The sequence below is a fragment of the Rattus norvegicus genome, chromosome 10 (genome assembly GCF_036323735.1).
Source record: "Rattus norvegicus strain BN/NHsdMcwi chromosome 10, GRCr8, whole genome shotgun sequence".
Taxonomy (NCBI): domain Eukaryota; kingdom Metazoa; phylum Chordata; class Mammalia; order Rodentia; family Muridae; genus Rattus; species Rattus norvegicus.
Window position 1 is genome coordinate 16,983,714 of NC_086028.1, and position 23,734 is coordinate 17,007,447.

The 23,734-nt window shown below is 47.7% G+C and overlaps 1 protein-coding gene and 1 long non-coding RNA gene across 5 annotated transcripts; one reads left to right on the forward strand and one right to left on the reverse strand.

Moving 5' to 3' along the window:
- Positions 1-370: 370 nt before the first annotated feature.
- Positions 371-23,443, reverse strand: Atp6v0e1 (ATPase H+ transporting V0 subunit e1). The gene is made up of 4 exons (NM_053578.3): positions 23,240-23,443; positions 17,274-17,321; positions 5,039-5,166; positions 371-825 (listed from the first exon to the last, which is right to left on the reverse strand). Exons 1-3 carry the CDS (start codon positions 23,341-23,343, stop codon positions 5,073-5,075), a joined length of 246 nt encoding a protein of 81 aa, NP_446030.3. The 5' UTR covers positions 23,344-23,443; the 3' UTR covers positions 371-825; positions 5,039-5,072.
- Positions 5,150-16,867, forward strand: LOC120095059 (uncharacterized). 4 transcript variants are annotated; one of them, XR_010055556.1, is made up of 3 exons: positions 5,150-6,163; positions 10,592-10,638; positions 11,531-16,867. It is a non-coding gene; the product is annotated as an uncharacterized LOC120095059 (long non-coding RNA). The 4 variants fall into 4 exon arrangements; XR_010055555.1 differs by lacking the exon at positions 5,150-6,163 and adding an exon at positions 9,910-10,140; XR_010055554.1 differs by lacking the exon at positions 5,150-6,163 and having other exon boundaries at positions 9,910-10,638.
- Positions 23,444-23,734: the final 291 nt, after the last annotated feature.

Consider the following 23,734-nt stretch of genomic DNA (forward strand, 5'->3'; position numbering starts at 1 on the left):
CTCAGCCCAAGGAGCAGGGACTAAGCAGTATGTACCTGCCTCTCACCAAAGGTCAAGCATGACGTCATCTGACAGCTCTATGCATTAGGAACAATCTCTCCCCAAACAACCTGTGGGTTCATGGGCGGGCAGGGACCCTGTTTCCAACACCTTTGCTTCCCCCAATGCCTTGCCTGCAGTAGGCACTTAAACAGTTACTGAATAAATGATCAAGAAAAGTACTTACCAATCTCCTTAGGTCTCAAACTACAGGGCCCGGAAGGATTATACATCCGACCTAAGGTTAGACAACAACTTCATTTTGAAAAGGCATTATCTAGAGACAGAAGAGCTTAGCAAACTGAGCTTTTTAAACACTGGAGCCAGATTTCCATAGAAAGAAGAAAAATAATTTATTCCAAAAGATGTAGAAGTAAGAAATTCATCCTGAAAATAGAGTTTGGTGTACATCTGCTGGGGTAGAGCTTCTCTCGAGCAGGCACTCCTGACTGTCCCACTGAGTCTCATTTGTCTTGCAGCAATTCTTAAACACATCGCTGACTCTCATGTTGTGAGCAGGCAAGAGCCATATTCAAAGTGGCAGGCTTCAAGACAAGAGTAACAGATTTCCCAGAACAGCACCTTTTCTCTCAGTCGAGTGCAGAGACACATCTCAAAGTCAGCTATGCAGGCACATAATTCAAAGTGTAAAAAAGGTGAAGGAGAAAAAATACTGTATGCAGAGGAAGGCCTTCAAGTGTAAGGCAGGTAATGGCCGAAGTAGGCTGTCGAGGAAGGAGGTCGGTGTGCAGGTGATTCTGTATCTAGAAGGCTTCTAGCTGTGACCTGCAAAACAAAACAGTTCTAGTAACTTAAGGTCCACTAACACCTAGGTCCTTCACCCTCTTTCAAAAGAGCAGAAAGAGCAAAAGAGCTGGAGAGATGGCTCAGCAGTTAACAGCACTGGCTGTTCTTTCAGAGGACTTGGGTTCAATTCCTAGCACAGATAAAAAAGCTTACAACCATTTGGAACTCTAGTCCTAGGAGACCTGAGGCCCTCTTCAGGCCATTCAGGGCACTACATGCACATGGTGCCCAGACAATCACGCTGTTGAAAACATTCATACGTTCAGGATTTAAGGAAGGGAGGGAGGTGTAGGGACAGGGACAAGAACTAAAAGTAGCCAGGGTGACAGCATACATGCAGCAAAACACTGTACACATAAAATTTAGAAGTGGAGGGCGGAGAGCAGAGGAGAGTTAGAGGAGAAAGCAGGAACGCAGCCAAGCCTGCAACCCCAGCTACCCAGGAGACAAAGCAAGGAATCAGAAAGCTGGCCTCAGCAACTTAGTGAGAGCCTCTCTCAAAATAAAGAGTGAGCCAGGCAGTGGGCACACACCTTTACTCCCAACCCTTGGAACACAGAGGCAGGTGCGTGGGTCTGAGTTCTAGGCCAGTTTCAAACTAGTTCCACCAGTCGAGCCAGAGCTACACAGTGAGACACTGTCTCAACGACAGTAAAAAGTAGAAAGGAGGATTAGGGACATAGTATTAAAAAATTTCAACCAAAACTGGGCACAGTCCTAGCACCCAGGAGGCTCTGGTGGCAGATGCTGAACTTGAGGCCAGTCTGGGCGATGTAGTGGGACTGTCTCATCCTCTTCCCCATCACACAAAGTCAACCAGATCAATACTTTAAAAACTCAGATGAAGAACCGGCTTACTCATCTCATAGGTTTTGGTAGGTTCTAGAGCATGCCCAATTACCAATGACATTACTCTCATATAACTAACTACACAGACAGCAATGTGACTTGCCCAAAGCAGGAGACATGGAGCCGACTAACACAGAGCTGGGACTCAGCGAGTGCCTGTGCTTTTCACTTCCCTCTCAGAGCAGACAGCTGGATGTCAATATGGGCACCTCCTCTGCCTTTGCTGGCCTCCCGACTAGCAAGCTCCTTCCATGACATATCTGCAGGACTCCAGGCTACCTTTCAGGCTGTTCCCTGTTCTGACTACCCCAAGTCCAGGTGAGAACGACAATGCCAGCCATTTAAAGATGGCCAATGTTTAATGTCGGTATCTTCACGTGCTGGGCTGCTCAGTGGGAGCAGGACGTCCTTAAGGTGTCCAGTGGGGCTGGACAATGGCCCAACCTTTGAGAGGGCTGATGCTGGGTGGCAGTGGTGGCTCCACCAATAAAGCTGGGCTCACAACCAAAGAGACGAGTGTTTGCAGCTCCTCCAGAAGCCGAGCTTGGTTCCCGGCTGTGTACCTGGACACTCAAAGCCACCTTCTGGAGTCCCATTAAGCACCAGTGCAGGATACTGGAAACAGTATGCATTCAACTCCAGATTTAATGAGAGGAGGTCTGGGGCTGTGGCTCCCTCACAGACAGCTTGACAGACGACACGGACCCTCAGTTCAAGGCCCAGCACCAGAAGACACAGAGCAGAGTGGAATAACTCAAGGATGGTTTTTACAGTGCACAGGGAGAGGGGCACCAGGGTAAGGTGGCTGCTGTCAGAGCAGACTGTTCCTGTGGTCACTTTCTGTCCCGGGACTGTGCTGGCAGAACAGCTGCTCGGTGCACATCACAAAGCTGGCTGAGAATGCAGATGTTCCTGTGGGAATCTTCTATGAACGGCACACTGACAGCCTTCCTTTCCCTCTGGACTTTTTAAGGGTGTATTTTCTTTTTACTTATGTGTATATATGTGTATCTGTGTGTGTACGCGGCCCTCTGTAAGAAGAGCATACACTCTTAGCTCCTGGACTATCTCACCAGTCTTGCTTTTGACTGTTTTTTTTGTTTTTTTGTTTTTTTGTTTTTTTTGTTTTTAAACAAAGAATCACAAAGGAGGGAAATGACCTTCACGTTTTAATAAACCCATAACTGGGAACTACTTCTTACTCAGCTTCACTCAGGCGTGGCTCTGTGGCTGGGTGAGCTAGGGAACATGGAATCCGCTCCATGATGTGGAAACAACTGGATGTGGATGGAGCTGGAACAATCGATGCAGAGTCCGCAGTACTGTGTCGTAAAACAAAGGAATCACTAAAGCAGCCAAGAGAAGACCCAAGAACAGTGATGGGAAGGGACCGAGACGAAAGTAACTTCAAAAGACCAAGGCCAGCTGGGCAGTGGTGTGCACACCTTCAATCCCAGCACCCAGGTGGATCTCCTGGAGTTCAAGGCCAGCCTGGTCTACAGGCTGAGTTTTGGGACAGCCAGGGATACACAGAGAAACCTGGTCTTGCAAACAACCAAAACCAAACAACCAAAACAAATAAACAAAAAAACAAACAAAAATGGCTAGAGTGAAGAAACCCATTCAAAAAAGGGTATGTGAATGAATGTCTCTGTCAGACTCTTCCAAGTCTTTATTTTAGACAAAATTTCAATCTATTCATTATTATAAAATGCAAAGGCAGTCTTGTACAACTACAAGACCAAGCCAGCCAGGAGCACAGGCGTTTAACCTCAAGGGAATGTAGCAAAAGAGTGGTTAACAATTAGAAAGCCATATGCATCTAGAGATGAAAGGACTCACTTAGAAACCGTGGTCAGGAGGCAAGCACAGGATCTGCAGGCTGAGCCCTGAAACATCCGAAGCGCTAAGAGCAAAGCCAGGGCCACACCGAGAGATGTGCCCTTGCTGACTTGCCTTCTAAGCGCAGTGAACTCAGAAGGGCAGAGAGAGGCAGACAAGCTAAGTGCACCACCAGGTTAAGAACACGGAAAAAGCAGCCTAGAACCTCCAGGTCAGGAGCAAAGCGAGGAGAAAGAAGGAAAGGCGGTCCCTGGTGCGCTATTAAGACTATTTACCTTAGGTCAAAGGAACAAGAGCTGAGCCACCACGGCCCAGAACTCCGCAAAGCTTCTAGGCAAATGGCAGTCTTTCTCAAGAAGTGCTCGGAGGCTGGAGACATGGCTTAGTTTTTACGAACACTGGCTACTTTCCGGAGTCTGGCTCCAGCACCCACAGGCAGCTCACCCCAGTGCCAGGGGATCTGATGCCCACTGCTGGACTACCCGGGCACTCCAAGATGTGATGCACAGACACACATGCACGCAGACATTCGTACATATAAAAGTAAAATAAGGGGTTGGGGATTTAGCTCAGTGGTAGAGCGCTTGCCTAGGAAGCGCAAGGCCCTGGGTTCGGTCCCCAGCTCCGAGAAAAAAAAAAAAAGTAAAATAAATATGTAAATAAATAGCTTTAAAAAGCAGGTCGAGAATATGGCTCAGCTCTGTTCTGACACTAACGTCCATTTAATTAGATAACACAGAAGAAGGAGTCTGATGACAAGTGACCCGCCACTCAGCCAGAGGACAAACTTTTGCACGCTGCCACTGTTTACCACCTGGACTCAGCATCGAATAAAACCTGCAGTGTTGTCAGCTTCCTCTTTGCTCTGTGCTGTTTGAGACAAGGTCTCACTCTGTAGCATAAGCTGGTCTGGAACTTGCTATATAGCCAAGGCCGGTTTTGAACTTAACATCCTCCTGCGTCTGAAATCAGTGCACACACAATTCCCAACCTTCACCGGCTGCTTGTCTCCCTCTCCCCAAGGCATTTAAAGACATTAATTTTCAATAGTTTAGCCACTTCTCCCCGTTGCTAGGTGCTATTAGACTAAGAATCTGGTCTGCCGACAGTCTGCCTGCGAGCTTACTGCCATGAAGCAGGTGCACAGGCGTCAGGACAAGTGGTGGTTTCAGCAGGTGGGTTGTCCCAGGGATCAACCCAGGTCTGCAGGCTCGGCAGCAGGTGCTTTTACCCTGTGCACCATCCCTCCAGCTAAACTACACTTAAAAGGGCAGGGTAATCACAGAACCTAAGAGAACTTATGGATGAATCCCCAAGGTACACGCAAAGAGAACAGTTTGCTCTAATTGTGCCCTTGTTCTTTAGACCATATATATTTTCAAACTACACTCTGCTCTTCCACTGTCTTTAAGTGGCTATGAAGTTCTGAGGAAGAAGCCACAGCAAACGCGCTGGCTGACTGGCTGGCAACATTCACGAGAAAGGGCAAGGGCATAGTCACCTCAGTGCCTGCACTGTGCAGCATGCCTTCATCCTCAAGGCCAGTGATACTTCAGATACCAGATGGTTTCATTTTTCAACTGTGGTCCAAACAGAGGATTGAGCTGCGCCAGAATCGCAATCAGCCAACTAAAATTCATGGGAGGAACAGAAGCAGAGAGCTGTGAAATCAGCTGGGACAACCATGTTCATATATGATGGAAAAACCACGTTAGTGCAACCTCACTGTAGCCCATCCCAACCAAGCCTTCACTACACACTGTTCTCCTGGGACCAGAGAACTCTTCCCTTTTCTTTTCTTTTGTGACTTCGTTTCAGACGACGATCCACCAAGGAGGGAGGCTCCATCACAGCCGAGTCTCTGCCTTTTCTCCATGACTTCATTACTGAACATCTGAGCTTTCCCAAATTCAAGACTTCTTTACCACCACCTCTGCTCACCTCCTCAGGTTGTCACTATCACAACTCCCAAGCAAAAGAGATTTACCTTCTCCAGTGTGCAGACATCAAAGTACTATTTGAGGGGTACAGTTAAGATCTGATTTCAGCCCAAGAGGTTCCTAGTCACCATCACGATAAAACATGACAAAGCATTTTGTGGGCCCCATCACAGGGAACCAAGCGAGCATTTACTCCTGCATCTAAATCACAAGGTGTGCCTCTGTACTGCCCACAAGTTACAGAGGAAATAAAGCACCTCACGCTTTCTCAGAAGCTAAAGCAGCACAGTTTTTTCTTTTGCTGTTCACAAAGTTCTGTATAAGCCATTTTACATCTGATAAGGTAATTCACAGGCCCAGTGACATCTGAGAGCCAGGCTAAGGACAAAAGCAGGGGATAACAAGAAGAGCAGCCTGCAGGTGTCTGGCTGTTCAACCATTCTGCCTTACTTACTGAACAAATATTTAATGAGCAATTACTAGGTCCCAGGCCCCAGCCGCACAGGGATGATGACACGTCGGTCTCCTCGGAGATCTTATGTAATATCGGACAGTAACCGCTCTAGAGAGAGGGAAAGCAGGGGAGAGGGATGGAATTGGGCTGAAAAGGTGGCTAAGCAAAAATGGAACATCTGAAGAGACCGGACTGATACCGAATCCACGCTGCCTATGGAGGGGAGAGGGAGGTAAGTGTTGGGGTGCAGCGTGCTGATAGACAGGCCCTAGAAGAATGAGTTTCCATGGCATAACCCCATGTTATCCATCTCTTGAATGTAGTTGACGGAGTTGCTTTCTGAGGAAGAGGAGACAGATAACCAAGGTAGTCTCCTCTTAAACTCCCATCCAAGAAGGGGACCAGCCAAACCCAACTAGACCTTTCTCAGGCTGGGCCTCTTCCTCCTTTGACTGCCATTTTTGGAATCCTTCCAATCATAAGACTAAGATCACCAATGGAGATCACCGACTCTAATCACCAATGGAGAGACTGCAGGAGAAGCAGCCAGCACAGCGTCAGGAGCTGCTGCCCACAGACACAAGGTGTGTGCAGCTCCCCAGCCCACAAAAGGTTGTTTTGTGATGAGAAACGTGATACAGAAGGAAACCAGGCCAAAACAGATACTTTAAGCTGACTCACTTTACAAACAAAGAGTTAATTCAGATGAGAGTCTCTGATCACCCTTAGAACTAGGGTATTAAATATAAACACAACACCAAGCCTATCAGTAAGGCTTCATACAGACAGACAGACACCACACACACACACACACACACACACACACACACACACACACACACACACACACACAGCAGTGGGGGAACGGACAACACAGCCGGACACTGCACTGCAGAAAGGCTCTGTGGCCAGAGAGTCATGGAAAATTCCACCCAAGCACAGGGCTTCCCTCTTTCCCAGCAGGAGAGGCAAGCTGCCTGCAGGGACAGCTCTGTGTTTCATAAGAGACTGAGCTAACTGGCAGCACTTAGAAACATCAAATTAAAAAGATAAATTAGAGCCCATGCTGTCCCCACCATCCTTCCTTAGCAAGAGCGTGTAGTAAGCAATTAAAACATCATCTTGGCGCTGGGCAGATGGCTCAGTGGTTAAGGGCAAACACTGCTCTTCAGAGGACCCAAGCTTGCTCCCCAGCTCACCACTGCCTATAACTTCAAATCCAGATACAGCGCCCTCTTCCGGTCTCTGCACTAACGTACACACAGACACAGACACCGACACAGACACAGAGCTCCCAGCATTTCAGGGTGTAGGGTGTGTGTGTGACCAGCCTCACACTGGTCATCTGGGAGCTCTTCTAAAAATCCTTGGGGCAGGACAGAAAGAGAGAACTAAATAAAGCACTGTAGAAAGGGAAAGGCTGGCGAAAACCTCGCACGAGTAGCACAACTGACAAAGTTTGCTGTGAAGACTACCTACATAGACACAACATTCCTTTTTTACAGAGATCTTTCAAATAAGAGCATTAAACTATGAATGAACTGCGCAGAAGGCCAAAGCATAGCTGACCTTTGACCTTTGCTTTAATCTTATCCCTTTCTTGGCTATAATCTGTGACTTCCTGTAGTTCTCACCAACAAGATCATGAGGTTTCTTTATGGTCAGAAATGTCTTAACCTCCCTGTGCTCAGAGCCACTCCGACCCTTGTGACCTACATACAGCTTAAGAACCATCTATGGTCTCATTGACTACTAGAAGCCTTTAAAAATGGCACCTCAGAAGCTACCAATATCAAATATATCACTATGGTTAAGACATAATCATGAGATACTGTCTCATGTAGCCCAGGCTGGCCTTAAACTCCTTTAAGTAGCCAAAGATGACCCATACCACCCTAGGTGCTGGGACCACAGGCTCATCCACCAGACACTGTTACTCCCCAGAAACTGCCTGGCAGCACCTGTTTCTTGATAAACACCAACTTTCCTTCATAACTGACTCATCCTAAAATCCTTCATGGGGGTTTGGCTATGAGCGACAAGTGAGAGGAGGCCTCTGAGGGAACTGCAGACACCTGCAGAAGGCAGTGTGGAGCTGTGTCTGTCTCGTGTGTGTGTGTGTGTGTGTGTGTGTGTGTGTGTGTGTGTGTGTGTGTGTGTGTGTCCACACTGTACTCACAGTTATGGAGCCTCAGGCAAAGGCAGGCTAAGTGACTCGTGGATGTTCACAATACTATGTAGGCAGAAGCAGGCAGCAGGAGACCAGAAATGAGGTCCAACTAGTGCTGAAGACTGGTCTGAGGTGCTTTAAGTGAGGACTCGAGTTTAGCTAGATCAAAACTGATAGTGGATTACAGAAGTAAGAATCCAGCCTCTGGTGCCTGTTCACAGGGAGAATAAGGATTAGAAGCAGGAATGAACGAAGGCCACTTTCTTGCTCAGGTTAGTCTCTGGAAGCTTCCAGAGTTTGACATACCTTACTTGTTCTGCATTTTTTGGAGGGATGAATCTCATTATTTTGACCCTGCTCGTTTCAAAGCCCTAGGGTCAAGGGAGCCTCCTGAGTAAAAAGTAAGTCACCATCCACCAACCATCCAGCTTGTAGCAATGGCATAATTTATTTTGCTTTTCCAAACTGTTTGGAAGAGCGACAGAGCCCAGGGCCTTGGGCACAATAAGCAAGTACTCAAACAAACACTGAGCTACAGTCCCAGTCCCCAACACTATTTTCAATGTTTCAAAGCAAAAGGGGGGAAAAAAAAACCAATCTCAACCCCCCACCCCAACCCCAATACGACCACAAAACAAACACAGGCTGTTAGGAAAATGCCTGGAGAAATAATACAGGCTATTTCAGTTGAAATTTTAGAGGAAACTCCCTCTCCAACCAGCTGAGTGAACTCAGTGCCTGCCTGCCCTTCTGGCTACCTACAGACTTAAAACTTCCCTTTAAAGCTGATAAACACGCGGAGCTTTGGAAGGCAGAAAAGCCGGCTGTGACCTGATGATGGGAGCGGTGGAGGAAGGGCCTGTGCTCTGGCCGAGACCCGGCTTGTTGTGTAACCAGAAGGAACGAACTGTACCCTTCCGCTTGCCCAAACTGTTCCACATGGTTCCACAGCCCAGAGGCCTAATAACCATCAACTGAGAGGCGCCTATGTGACCGCGGTGGCACAGCGACAACAAGAGGAGCTGGAGAACTAGGGTGGACCCAGGGCAAACATAAGCCCCTCTTTTTAGGGGGTTACTGGATTGAAAGTGGGGTCTATAGATGCTAGGCAAGCACTCTATTGCTGAGACTCGTTCCCAGACTTTCGTCACTGTTATTATGTTCTCCTTTGGGTTTTTGAGACAAGGTGTCTCTGTGCCCTGGCTGTCCTGAAACTCCTGTACACCAAGTTGGCCTCCAACTCAGAGATCGGCCTGCTTCTGCCCCTCTAGTGCTGGGATTAGAGGACTGCGCTACCACCCCTGCCCAGCTATTGTTATTTTTCATGTTAAGACAAGGTTGCAGTAAATTGCCCAGCCTGTTCCTGAACTCACTGTGTGGTTCAGCTGCCTAAAGTGGTCCCACCTATTCCACAGTTACTCTCAGGGGCCACGGTCATGTGGGACTCTGAGGATGCCAAGATGCTGGCTGAAGGGCCTGACCCACCAGGGAGGGCAGAGGAGTGCGCTCCCCACAGCCAGGCCAGTGCCTCCAGCTCAGCTGGGAGAATTCAAGTGCAGAGTACACTGCTCTGCACACGAGCCGCACCCAGCCCTCAAATAATCCTGTTCAGGGCTTCTGTTCCACACGCAGAAGAAAGAATAGGGAACATGGGTGCGGCCTAGCTCCCAGGGAGGCACAGGTGGGACTTCAACTTCCTTGTAGGCAGGGAAATCCGGTCAAGGATGGTTCCTCCATCCTCTGTCCTCCCAGCACAGGCAGCAACAGGAGTGACCTCTGCCGGTGGGTGACAGCAGAAACATATGCAAATGCCCAGGGCATCAAACCCTCTCCAATCCAATGACACAAACACTTTGAAAGGGAGGGACGCTACACTGAAGCTACCAGAAAACAGGGAGATTTGGTCCTGGACAGAATTGGATTTTCCCTCCAAGCTGCTGGAATGGCCCTAGGCAAGGGACCTTACAACCCAAGCTTGTCTCCCTTTGTAAAATGAAGCCAGCAGACTTGCCTCCAATGGAGTGTCAGAAATTAAAGAGGTAATAGGGGTTCTTGCAGTGGCTGGCAGGTCCTTGGCTTTTCTTTATCAGTGAGACAGCTTCAGATGTGCCCGAGCCACAGAAGGGAGTACAGAGATTTACTTTGGAGCTCCTCAGAAACTGTGGCACCGGGCCGTTAGCAACCTCTGCACCCCTGGCCCCACAGTCCATAGATGTCTAAGGTATCCCCCACACCTCCCAGGCGCCCTCTAACATAACAGTGCATGTGACAGGTGCCCCTATAGATGGCATCGTACCAGATAGTAGGCTCAAAGACAGGGAGGGGCATGAATGTTCCTGGGTGGAGACCTGAGGTAATCAGGTAACTTCTGAAAAGGAACTTGTCAAAAGCTGCCACTGCTCTCCGAGAGTGGCAAGGAGATACTATAGAATTCTCAGACTGACCCTTAAAATGAGCTTGACTTTTTTTTTTTCTCTCTCTCTCTCTCAGAGGACAGAGCTGAGGAGACACTGACGGAGCGGGCTGGAGGCCACTGGGTAGGTGTGAGAACACTGCGAGAAGCTCCTACTGCTGAGCTGGAAGTCCTTGGCCTGGCAGTAACTTTTTTTGCAGCTTTTGCAACATGGAACCAGGAACTCTCCCCAACCCATGGGGAGCATGGGCTCCAGAGACTGGCACAGGGGCACCCTGCCCTCCTGACTGCCATCTGGATCGTCCACTGCCGGGCAGCTCTAAACCAAGTTAGGCCTGGCTTGATCAATGAACATGGCTCCCTCATAGCTGACCCCCCTCCCCCAGTGGCATCTGAATCCTATCTAGGGTTTTCCTTTCTTGGCTATTCTCCCTCCTTCAGATGGTTTCCCTCTAGTACTGGGCATGGAACCTAGAACTTCTTGCATACTAGATGAATGCTCTGCCACTCAGGCACAACTCTATAACCACTGAAGGGTGAGCAGAGCTAGGAAGACGGCTCTGGAGGTGGCAGTGGTGGCTGCCCAGCCTGACAGCCTGAGTTTGGCAGAGCCCCTCCCTCCAGGATCAGAAGCCACTCCGTGTTGTCCTCCAACCCCCAGCTAAAAAAATAAAAGGTAGGGAACTAAAGGGTCAAAGGGATTACACACGAAGGGGATGCTGCTGCTGGCTTTCAAAAAAAGGGCCAAATGGAATGTGAGTGGTCCGTAGGGCAGGGCGTTGGCTAGCCATCAGCCAGTGAGGAAACAGGGACTTCAGTCTTATTACCACAAAGAACTCAATTCTGGCATAGCCCGAGGGCCTGGCAGAGAACACCAAGCTCCAGATGAGAAGACACAAACATGTTTTCTATTAACTGGCTGCCAACCTTACCACTGTGGCCCCTTTGCTACCACAGGAATACGCCCTAATTTTGCCAATTTTAAACTTGAAATCTCTTCCCTTTCTTCCCCCTAGGACTTCAAGACAACTCATTTTTCTAAATTCGGCCTTTCAAACCAAAGTTTCTAAGGAGCCCTTTGTTGTGCTAAGGATTGAAATCGGGGCCTCACAATACGAATGGAGCACAACCCCAGCCCCAACAACCCCCTTATCTGACATATTATAATGGGAAAGATTCTAATATACGCCTCCATACTGCAGGTAACGAAACACGCTGGGCCTTGCACTGTGGTCTCCGTCCCCCACTCATAACCATCATAAATGTGCCTAGGAGAGAAATGAAGCAATTCTCAGATGGCAAATTAAATGATGGTGGCTCTCCAGGGAGGAAGAAGGCTCTCCAGGGGCTCTCTGCAGCTCCACAGGAGCCTGGCCTTTCATCTGCAGACCTCGCCAGACTGAGAAACACCAAAGCCCAGGGCCGACCAGGAGCAGAGGGTCTGAGAAACCCAAATGTCACTCAAGAACGTTGGAACCCCAAAGCCTTTTATTATGAATCATGAATTAATCAGACAGAGGGACGACTGGTAAGATGGCTGAACTACTTGTTGCCAAGCCTGACAACTTGAGTTTGATGTCCACAACCCATAGGGTGGAAGAAAGAATGGATCCCTGAGGACTATCTTCTGAGTTCCACACACCTGCTCTATCCCAGATAAGTAAATTAAACATGTGTTAACAAAAGGTGGTGGCACTGTGTGCTTGACAGTGTGCATGTGTGCGTGCGTGCATGCGTGCATGTGTGTGTGTATTACTTGGATGGCTTAGCAGTTAAAGGCACTTGCTGCTCTTCCAGAGGACCCAAATTAAGTTCCCAGCAACTATACTGTGTGACTAACAACCACCCTCCTGTAACTCCAGTTCCAGGGTATCCACTGCCCTCTTCCGGCATCCACAGGCAATGCACTCCTGTGCATGAACACACATGAACACACATGAACACATGCACACACATTTTTTAAATTAAAAAGTATGTTAATATGGTCTTAAAGAAATTTAAAAATCACTGACATTCAGCTAATATTGTTTAAAAGACAAGACAGGAACAAAAATCTAATTAAATAATCAAAACAATAAAGTAGCCTAAAGCTAGCATGCTAATAATTATATTGATTTTATATATTTAGAAGATATTCATAAGATAAAGACTGCTGGGTGTGCAGAGCCGCCGGCCTGCAATGCTAATACTTGGGAGGCTGAAGCTCTGTTAGCTCAAGGCCAACCTGGAGTATGTAATTAGACTTGTCTCAACAAACCAAAACTAAATTAAACTGAAAGGCAAAGGCCCCCAGCATTGACTAGGTCTACAGACTGAGTTCCAGGCCAGCCAAGGCTATACAGTGAGACCCTGTCTCTAAAAGAAAAAAAGGATCAACGACAGAAGACACAGTCAGGAAGGAAAATCATACATATATAGCAAAAACTATTTTGAATAAAAAAAAGTAAAAAAAAAAAAAAAAAAAACAAAACCCAAAACAAAAAACAATGTAGCAAGGAAGTTCTCCAAATCTGGCAGAGCATGGAGTGGAAGCGCATGCCTGTGATGCTAGAACTCAGAAGGCAGAGGCAGGAGGATCAGGAGTTCACTGGCCAGCCTTGGCTACCCACTGAGACCCTCTCTCAAAAGCCAGAAGCAGCAAGGAAATGGTACAAACGCTGAAAGCGTGGCTGAGCCGTGGAGTGGGCTCGACCCCTGGATTCAATCCTAGCACTAACCAAGAAAAGACAACTGGGACTCGGGCTGCAGCGACTGCCTGTCTGTAGTGGGAAGCACAGCCGGCCCTGACCCTTTCAGTGCCAGCAGCCTAGAGGAGCAGTAGTGCCTAAATGCTCTGCCTAGTACTGTGGGAAGTCTGCAGACCCAAGGCCCACCTAACAGGTCTACAGGGTCTCCTACAGGACTCCCATGGGTCTCCTAACTTTGCTTACCACAATTTTGCCAGAAATCCAAACCTCCCAGGTTCACCCCTCACGATCTAAACCTCATTCCCTTGAGGCTGGAGTGAGCTCTGCATGGAGGTGTGCGTAGGCCCCAGCTCAAACTCTAGCAGTGCAGAAACAAAACCACCCAGGCTGTTCCAAGTCTCATCACTCCCTCAACCTCTCTCCTAAGTCCCCGCCCAAGGTCTCCGTAGCTCTAATTACCCGCCTCAGTCACTTCTCCTTTCTGGTATTTTCCATTGCTTCCAGGTGACGCTGGCTCCTCCCCCACTTCTCCCAAGCTCTCTCAAGCAGAAAGCTGACTACTCTTGGGCAATGAGGTCAGAGACCTCTTTGCTCCCCCTGTGTGACCTTCAGACAGTTCCACTCCACCTTGTGCAGAAGGGCTCCTCTAGAGAGCATGCAGCTGGTTTTCCACCAGTCAACCCTTTGGCTTTCACAGCCCAGCCTCCTGATGTAGAGGCTGTGCTATGTGGCCCTTCTCAGTCACATTTCACCTAAACAGCAATCCCACCTCAGTTCTGTGGGTCCTGCTCTAATACATCCAGTAAGCCCTGGACCACAGATAACCAACCTTACACACACACACACACACACACACACACACACACACACACACACACACCTCCCTATGGGAACACCGAAGTTCCCATATACTGAAGCTGGGAACAGAAAGAAAATCAGCAAGACAGGACACACCACAGTGAAAGATACCAGATCTCTCCTAAGGGAATCAAGACCAAGACTAATGTTTTGGGGCTGCAGCTGATCTTGAGTGACTGGAACTATGGCAAGCAGAGGCCCAGGGAAGAGAGAAAAGACTATGCCACATATCAACATGGGTACTGCTCCAGTTTCTCTTTTTCTTCTTCTCTCTCTCTATCCCCTCCTTGAGGTCAGGGTTTCTCAACTCAGACACTACTGAGTAAGTTCTGGACCACAAGCTTATTTACAGGAACAAGAGAGAAGTGTCCTGGACAGAACATAATGTTTACTTATAAAGATGCCAATGGGAGTGCCAATGCAGCACCTCCCCAAGAACACATCTACAAGGTGCCGGGCTTCTGTGACTCCCACTCATGCAAACTGGAAATCAGGAAGACAGTCGGGAGTGAGGTGCACAGGATACTTGGTGAGACGGAGGAATTAACTACAGTGCATGGTAATGTACTGTGTTTATGTCTGATGTGGTTACAGAATGAACTACATTTGCCTCAAAATAATCTGAGGTAGAAGAGAACCTGAGAGGGTGAAACAGGCTTGCCTGTAAGTTGGTGATTTTTGAAGGTTGCAAAGAGAGAATACAGTGAGTTTAGAATGTCAAGATCAGGCTGAGCATGAATTTTTAATCCCAGTGCTTACAAGACAGAGGCAGGTGAGTCTCTGAGTTGAGGCTAGCGCGGTCTACATGGTAAATGCCAAGGCAGACAGGGATACAGGGAGCCGCTGTCTGTCTGTTGTTGACACATGAACTTGTTCTTTCCCCTGCGGCTAGCTACTGTAGGAATACCATTCCATTTGGTCTATGTCAGACTTTCACGATAGAGGCTAAGCCATCAGCTGGAAACCCTTTTAGTCTCTAGCCGAAACTACCCAAAAGGTGAAGAGAAAACTTCAGCCAGTGCCACCAACGAGCTTAGTGTTGGCACAGCCTGGCACCTTGAGATCATTTAGTACCCGTAGGACATTTTACAGAAACCTAAAGCCTTGCTTAGGACTCACTGAAGGGGTGTACAGAAAGCCAAGAGTCTTAGCAGTAAACTCTCCTCACTACACATTTCCTTAAAACCTTAGTGCAGAAGCCCAGTGTACCAGACAGTGTAGGTGCAGAGGCAGAGGGGACCAGCCCTTCACCCCAGCATGGACTGGAATTGCTGTTTTGTGCTCATGGCTACATGAGTCAAGTTCCAGGGGTCTGGAAAGCTCTCCATGAGAAGAGAATGTGTGGACACAGTAGCTCATGCCTATAACCCCACATTTGGGAGCACCCTAGTTTCATTTCTGCCACTGTGATAAAAACCAGACAGAAGCAAGTTAGAGGGGGAAGGGTTTGTGTGGGTCTTGATTCCAGGGCACAGTCTATTATGGCAGAAGAGTCAAGGCGGCAGGAACTGTAAGCGCTAGTACCAGCCAGGGAGGGAGGGAGGGAGGGAGGGAGGGAGGGAGAGAGAGAGAGAGAGAGAATATGAGTGAGTGAGAGTGGGTGTCTATGTGCTTCCGTGCAGGGAGAGTCTTCCTGCCTCAATTAACCCAAGAAATTTCCCATGGGCCATCTGCCAACCCAACCCAAATAATTCCTCACTGAGACTCTATATCCAGGATATTCTAGAGCATGTATCGAGTTGACTAAACAGAGAGGCTGAGGCAGGAGGATTGTGTGAATGTGAGGACATAGTAAGTTCCAGACTATCTTGGCTGTAGTGTGGGGTCTTGACAAGAAAGAAAGTGAATGGGGACATTCCTAAAGGGGCAGCTTTTCTGTGGTGTGTGCGCCCCACACTTCAGTTGTTTAACAAAGAAGAAAATCATGTCCCTTCAAACACTTCTCGGTAGTTATCTGCTCCAAGAGTTGATTAAACTCCGGGTTTTTTTTTCCCATATTCTACAGGAAAGGAGAGAGTAGAGTGTGGAGAGCTGTGAGACACGTCTTTCAGATAGCTCAAGGACGTTCTGCCGTTTCTCCATTCATGGAGACGGAAGAGCAGCATCCCACCGTGGGCTGAAGGGAAAAGCTACCCCACACGTATGGAGTCAGCTTTCATCCAAGATAGATCCAAGCCACTCAGACAGAGGCGAATTAGTGTTCTTAAATACAGCTCATAATGACTTAAAAAAAACTATCTTTACTCTACCTTAGTATAATCCTAGTTCTGCTTCTGTTCATCAGATAAACAAGTGTCTTAAGGAGGAATATGTAGGGGTTGGGGATTTAGCTCAGCAGTAGAGTGCTTGCCTAGCGAGCACAAGGCCCTGGGTTCGGTCCCCAGCTCCGAAAAAAGAAAAAAAAAAAAAAAAAAAAAGGAGGAATATGTAGACGTGTGCACCTTTCAATCCCAGACCGTGGGGGACAGAGGCAGGCAGATCTCTGTGAGTTCGAGGCCACCAGGGACCACATAGTGAGACTGTGCTCAAGGGAAAAAGTAAAATTAAATGTATACATTTAGTAACATATGTTTATTTAATGATTATATTTGTTTAATATAATAATAAAACAAAAAAATGAAAGAATGACTTTATTTAGGGATGGGGACTCAGGGATTACAAGGCCCTGGGTTCAGTCTTCAGTACCACACCTCAAAAAATTTCTTTAAAAAGCAGGTTAGAGACAGAGATGGCTCAGCAGGTAATAGCTGTTAAAAAACAAAACAAACAAAAAAAAAAAAAAAAAAAAAAAAAAAAAACAACCAAAAACCATACTTCACATTTAGCCCGGTAGTGGAAGTCCCCAATCAGAGGATCTGTATGTGTGATAATGATGAATGTTTTTAATTAAGGAAAAAGATATGACACTCGTGTGAGATTGTAAGTAAAATGAGTAGACTTAAATAAATACTTCACAGTAGTAAGATATGAAATAGTATAATTATAGGCTCCAGATAACTGTAAGCATTACATTCGCAGCAATTAAATTACATTGTACTCCTTCCTGTCTTCAGTTCTTACCTAACACACTGGGCGCTTGAAAATGTGAAATTCTGAGCATATCCAATCTGAGGATACTATTTGTAGATGTTAAACACATATTAAGTGCTGGTGACACAGAATGTGTCAGTTACTGCTTTTAAGAACAACCATGTGCAAGAGACAAGATACTTACAAGAGATAGCAGCAAACGGAACAGGTCACCAACATGGTGATGATAACTCTAGAAAAAAAAGAAAAGGCCGATGTTAGACACCAGTGGGCACGCAGACCTTGCAGAACAATTGTACACTCCTTCCTGCTCTCCCGGACTGTGGGAACACATGCTGCATACCGAGACAACGGACCTGCACTTGTCCCAGCATCCATTGCATCACGGTGTGCCCCGGGGTAGTAAGGGCAGGTGTAAGTACATAATCGAACACGTGTGTTTAGGGAATATGTTGATACCACAGTTTGATCAGAAACTGAGAAGTCTGGACCAACAACTCATTTTGGCAGAGCTAAAACTATGCTCACTAGCTGGACCTCTGCCTGTCTCTATTTATTTATAAAGAGTTGGGGCTCCGGCCAGCTGAGTTTCAGCATTTCTAAAGCAGAACTCAACTCGGTCAACCCTGCTCTTGCAGAGGACTCCAGTTCAGTTCTCAGCACTCACAGTTGCCCTTAACTCCAGGAGATCTGACACCTCTGGCCTCTGTGGGTACCCACAAACATGTGCATATACACACACGTAAACACACACACACACACACACACACACACACACACACACACATGCACACACACAAATTTTAAAAATAAAATCAATCTTTAAAAATCTCAATTAAAAACCAAACAATAGAACTCACTATCCCTTCTCCAACCCCCACTCCTCCGAATCTTAGTACCCAAGGCCAGGGTATGGCTCAGTGGTAGAGCAAGCACAGGGGAAAGCTAGGGTCCAATGCAGACACAGTACTCCTCGTAAGCACTGTCATTTCCCCCAACTAATCTGCTCTTAACTCTCATCTCCTGCTCCAGCCTCCTCTGCACTCCCACCCACACCGTGGATCTGACCTTCAAAGCCTCTCTCTCCCTCTCTCTCCCTCTCCCCCCCCACCCCCCAGTGGATTTCTTTCTTTCCATTCTTTTGCTAGCAAGAAAATCCACTGCTTTGGTTTGCTTAACTTATTCCAGGCAGATTCAAAGCTTTCTTCCAGTCCTCTTATTCTCTCCACAGTCACTCAGATTAATCTTTCAGAAATATCCTTTCATTATACTCTTCACAGAGTCGGTTTGCCACAGCCTGATTGCCACACCCTGGGAGCAAACCAGACAAACAAGGAATGCCAGCTTATCTTTGCTAAGCAGTGTGTGTTCCTGCGGTCCTGCGCTTCTGATAGCTGGTACTGATACATTCTTTCACCCCACAGATCTACCTGAGCACCCAGGGTACATCAAGCTCTGGAGAAGTAGCCATGAATTAAACTGACTTAAAATGGCTACCCTGGTAGCTGGAGCGATGGCTCAGGGGTTAAGATCACTGGCTGCGCTTTCAGTGGACGCAGGTTTGGTTCCTGGCCCTCACATAATAGGTTCACATAGTGGTTCACAGACACATATAATAAAAAGTAAGTTTTTTAAAAAAATGTTTTTTTTAAAAGTCTATCCTGCCCTTCCCTGGGAAGCTTACAGGCTGGAGAGGAGGGGAGAGCGGACCACACACAGATGAACAACAGACAGACAACAATTGTCATGAGCATGTTGAAGGATCAGTGGCTGTTGATCTCAGAAAACAATGTGGGGAAGGAAGACAGATGTGCCAGGGCTGTGGCAATGTTAAACAAGTGTGATGGGGCCTTGGCAAGTGATGGGGTCTGACTGCAGACTTGAGTGTCCCCAGCAATGAGACACCAAACTCCGGCATGAGCTGAGGAGGGTCTAGGGGGTTCAGAGGAAGGAGCCTGGGCGGCCGAACAGACAAGCAAGACCTGCCTGGGAAGCAGGAGGTAAGGTCGAAGAGGTACATCTATCTATCTCACGGCCTTTGCAAGGCCTCTGCCCAAAAGGTTATCAGGAGGGAGCAGAGGAAAACTGGTAAACTCTGGCCTGATTTCTGCCTTGATCTCCCCACCGGGTTGAAGCAGGCTGGGGAGATGGAGGCAGAGTGATGAAAAGGCAGACCAATCGAAGTGTGAGGTAATAAAGGCTGAGGGTGCGGCACATGGTGAGGCTTGCAGCAGTGTGGGTAGCAAATACTGGTCAGACTCTCAACGCCTTTCATTTTAATCATGTGAGTGAGGGTGTGCACATGAGTGCAGATGCCATGGAAGCCAGAGGGTTTAGAGGGCCTGAGGCTGGAGTTACAGGTGGTTCCGACCTGCCCAACGTAAGTACTGAGAACTGAACTCTGGTCCTCTACAAGACAGCAAAAGCTCTTGACTGCAAAGCATCTCTCCAGCACCTCTAGATGCATTCTGGAGACAAGAAACATGACAGCTATGCAACAAATTAAGAAGCTGTGTAGCCACTTGTAATCTAGGCACCTCACCCAGCTGGCTATGGCAGCCTGTGCCAGTGATTCTAGCGCTTGGAAGGCCGAGGCAGGAGGATGGCAAGTATGAGGTTAGCCTAGGCTACATTAAGATGGACAGACAGAAGGCCAGCCTTCCAACTCTTCCTTTTAACCCTTTATTCCGAAGGCAGGTGCCTTGACCACAACCCCAACACATGTGTAAGAGTCTTGGTGCCAAGTTCCTGCTCATCCTCTCCTGAGCCTAGCCTAGAATCTCTGCTGTCTCCTCTCTTCCCCAAAAGAGATCTCAGAGAACACAAACAGCTGAGGAGCCTTTGTATTACACACCTCATATTAGCTGCCACAGAAAAACATTCCCCTTAGAACTGCTCCAGGGGCTGGAGAGATGACTCAGCGGTTAAGGACACCGACTGCCCTCCCAGAATTCCCGAGTTCAATTCCCAGCAATCACATGGTGGCTCACAACTGCTGTAATAGAATTTAATACCCTCTTCCAGTGTGTCTATAGACAGCTACAATGTACACCTATACATAAAATAAACTCTTTAAAACAAAACAACTGCTCCATAGGAGCTAGGCAGGAGTGGGGAGTCCTAAGCTGCAAATCATTTTCATGTCTTAGCAACTTTACACAACTATAAACACACGTTCACACGCACTCATAAGGCAAACATGTATAAATCTATTATGACATATGGCCTTGGGATGTGACCTCTTTAAAAAGATTTATTTTAAGCTGGGCAGTGGTGGCCCACTTTAATCCCAGCACTCAGGAGGCAGGGGCAGGCAATCTCTGAGTTTGAGGCCAGCCTGGTCTAGAGAGAGTTCCAGGACAGACAAGGCTACACAGAGAAACCCTGTCTCGAAACAAACAAGCAACAAAACAAATGATTATATTTTAATCATGTGTGTATATGCATGCATGCACACAAGTGCACGAGCCCTCAGAGGCCAGAAGAGTGAGCTGGGATTCCCCAGAGATAGAGTTACATGGGTAGCTGGTATTGAACTCAGGTCCTCTGGAAGAGTTCTAAATGCTCTTAACATGCCATGGTGGGTAAGGGGGGATGGGAGAACAATTTGTGGGGTGGTCAGACACGGCAACAAACACCTTTACCCCCTGAGGCCACCAGCCAGCTTTTCATATGTGACTTTCTATATTCTACACACTCCAAAATGTTGATGGGGGGAAAAAAAAACCAAACTGGAGCTGACATAAGCCCTGGTCTACTAATTCCTGCGTGATCCTCCACATCTGGGAAAGAGGGCTTGCAGCTTGTGGTGAATCTGTGGGCTCCTAAAGAGAAAGGTGTGCTCCGGACAGCAGGCACAGACCGGATTTTGTCCTACCATGTGCCACTGCAGAAAAACATCCAAACAATTGCAAGGGGCTGGCTCCCCACTTCCCACACATTCAGCAGGGGCCTGTTCCAGCCAGTCACCTTCTTGCTGTCTCATCAGGTCCCAATACCCAGCCTCAACAGAGAAGTCCTCTGTTTCGCTCCCTTCTTGCATAGTTCCTTATTTCCTGAATGAAAATCTCCTAATCCCACAAGTCAGAAATGCTTTCCTGTATTAAATATTCAGTTCAGCGGCACTGGGGGTACAGCTCAGTGGCAGAGTGCTTGTCTAGAAGGTGGGAGGCTCTGGGTTCACTTCTTAGCAAACCCCACCCCCATTCCCCACTCTCACCACACACAGACACAGGAAAAAAATCATCAGAGTTCGTTAAGCAGGCTGGTTCTTGTATAATTAAAAACAAAACAACAACAACCTTATAATTAAAAAAAAAAAACAACCCTTTGACTTACAATCTTTTGGGGAGGAGGACGTAGCAGGGACCTGGTATTAATAAACCCTAAAATGTCCATGTTTCAAAAAAACGTAAGAACACGGAAAAGCTGACTAAATCGTCCAAGGACACCAGAGCTCAGTCATCTTGGAGCAGTGATTCCTAAACTGTAAGCCTGTATAACTCCCAGGATGCACCATTGCAAGACTTGCTCAATCTGCCAAGAGCAAGAAACGCAAGGATTGCAGTGGAGCCTGACTGTGGTGAGCATCGGGGGTTTCATTACTCTGCATAATGGGAGTAGCTGCACCAGACGCCAAGGATGGAGAGAACAGTTTTAAGAGAGGTGTGGTCCAAACCAGGAGTGTTAATCAGAGCTATTCTGGGGATGAGGGCCAGAAAGACAGACAATGGTGGAATCAAACAGGGTTGGTTTAAACACAACTGAGGCATTTTGTCTTTAACACCAAGAGGGAAAAAAAAGGGGGGGGGGGTAAATGAATTCAATTAATACAAATTGCTTCGATAACTCCAGAACCCAGATGTCACATCAGCTGCTATAAACTGAAGATGATACTGTAGAACTCTTATCAAGAGGTGGATCTTGACATTTATAAATGACAGAAACCCATCTATCAATTTTCCTCTAAAAAGCCATTTATTGGGGACCTGGAGAGATGGCTCTTTGGTTAAGAACACTTGTTCTTCCAGAAGATCTAGGCAAGTCCCAGCACCCACGTGACAGCTCATAACCATCTGTAACTCCAACTCCAAGGGATCCAAAGCCCTCTGTGGGCATTGCACGCACGTGATGCCCTTACATACGTGCAGCCAAACATACATAAAAATAATAGACGAATCTTTAAAAGTGTTTTCTTAGGCTAAGAGAAAAAAAATTTTTTAAAGTCAGTGTATTCCAGACTGTAATAGAAGCCATCATCACAAAACAGTAAAACTTCCTCTAATCAAAATGTCTCACTCGATATACATTGTCCACGAGGTGCTGTGAACCTAAACACTATCTACCCACCACTTAGTGTCTAATCCATTAAAGCAAGAGACGTTTCTGACACACTGCTACTTGAGTACAAGTGTCACCTCCACATGATCTTGAGTTGAGAGGGAAAAAATTGCACTTAATTCAAAAGAGGAACTAGAAAGAGGGTGTCCCAGGCTCCTCTGAAGAGGTCTGTTTTACACTGCAATACAGAAGAAAACCTTAGGTTGGGGAATGAAAATCTATCTTGGCCAACCACTGTAAATACTCGTTTACAAGCAAGGGCAGGAGCCCTGGAAGGTATGACGCAGAGGTTTCTAAACAATACCTTCGGTTCTGAGTGATTTAACCTCACTTAGACCGGGCTCACCCAGTCCTGGGTTGGGCCCACTAGAAACAAAGGCTGAGCTTAACGCTATGCAGCAAGCTTGTCAGAGTCCGCAACTGCGACAACATGGGGGCAGAGAGGGAGATTTCTGTTCTCAAATCCCTTTCTTTGAAGTTTAGGCAAAAAGCCTCCCGTGCATGAAAGACAGGGCCAAAGCAGCGAGAGTGCCTTGGGAGGCACCCTAACTTCTCTTCAGTCGATGTGCACGCTTTTGGTACATCAAGACAAAAAGCGTTCCCTAAAATTCACTTCCGGGAGGGGCTGCCAAAGGTGACCTCAACCTCTGGCCAGGGACACTGACAGGCTCTCAGGAGCGCATGCGGTCCTCCCCTCTGTGGTCCACCCCGCCTCATCCTCCGCCGTAGTCCTCCACACACGATCCTTCTCTCCATGATCCTCCCACCCGGGTCCTCCGCTCCCCACCACCTCGGGCCTGGCGCACTTACCCCCGGTTAGGACCCTTGGGGATAAACCAGGGCACGAGGAGGCCCACGAAGCCCCAGAACACGCTCATCACGATCAAAGGCACAGTGAGGCCGTGGTATGCCATGCCTGCGACCCCGGAGCCGAACCAGTCCACCGCCTCACTCTCGTCCCACCCGGAAGTGTCAACAGAGGCTCACGTGACCGGCGCGCGAAAGCCCCACCCCCTGCGCTCGGCGTAACTCGCCCGTCGGACTCCGCCCCTTGGACTGGAGCCCCGCCCTTACCCAGCCTGTCTCAAGGCTGTTGCTTCTTGGAGCTTGTCAGAGGTGAAGTGCCAGCCGCCAGGGAGGGGATCAACAAAGGTTTCTGGCAAGAACTTAGGCCCATTTTGGACTTAGGCCCATGTGATGTGTTATTTACAGTTTTATCTATATTTTACGTGCAGACGTAAAGACGTAAAATCGACAATATTGAATTTACTGTTCTAGAGTCCTAGGCTCCTGATTCTAATCGCT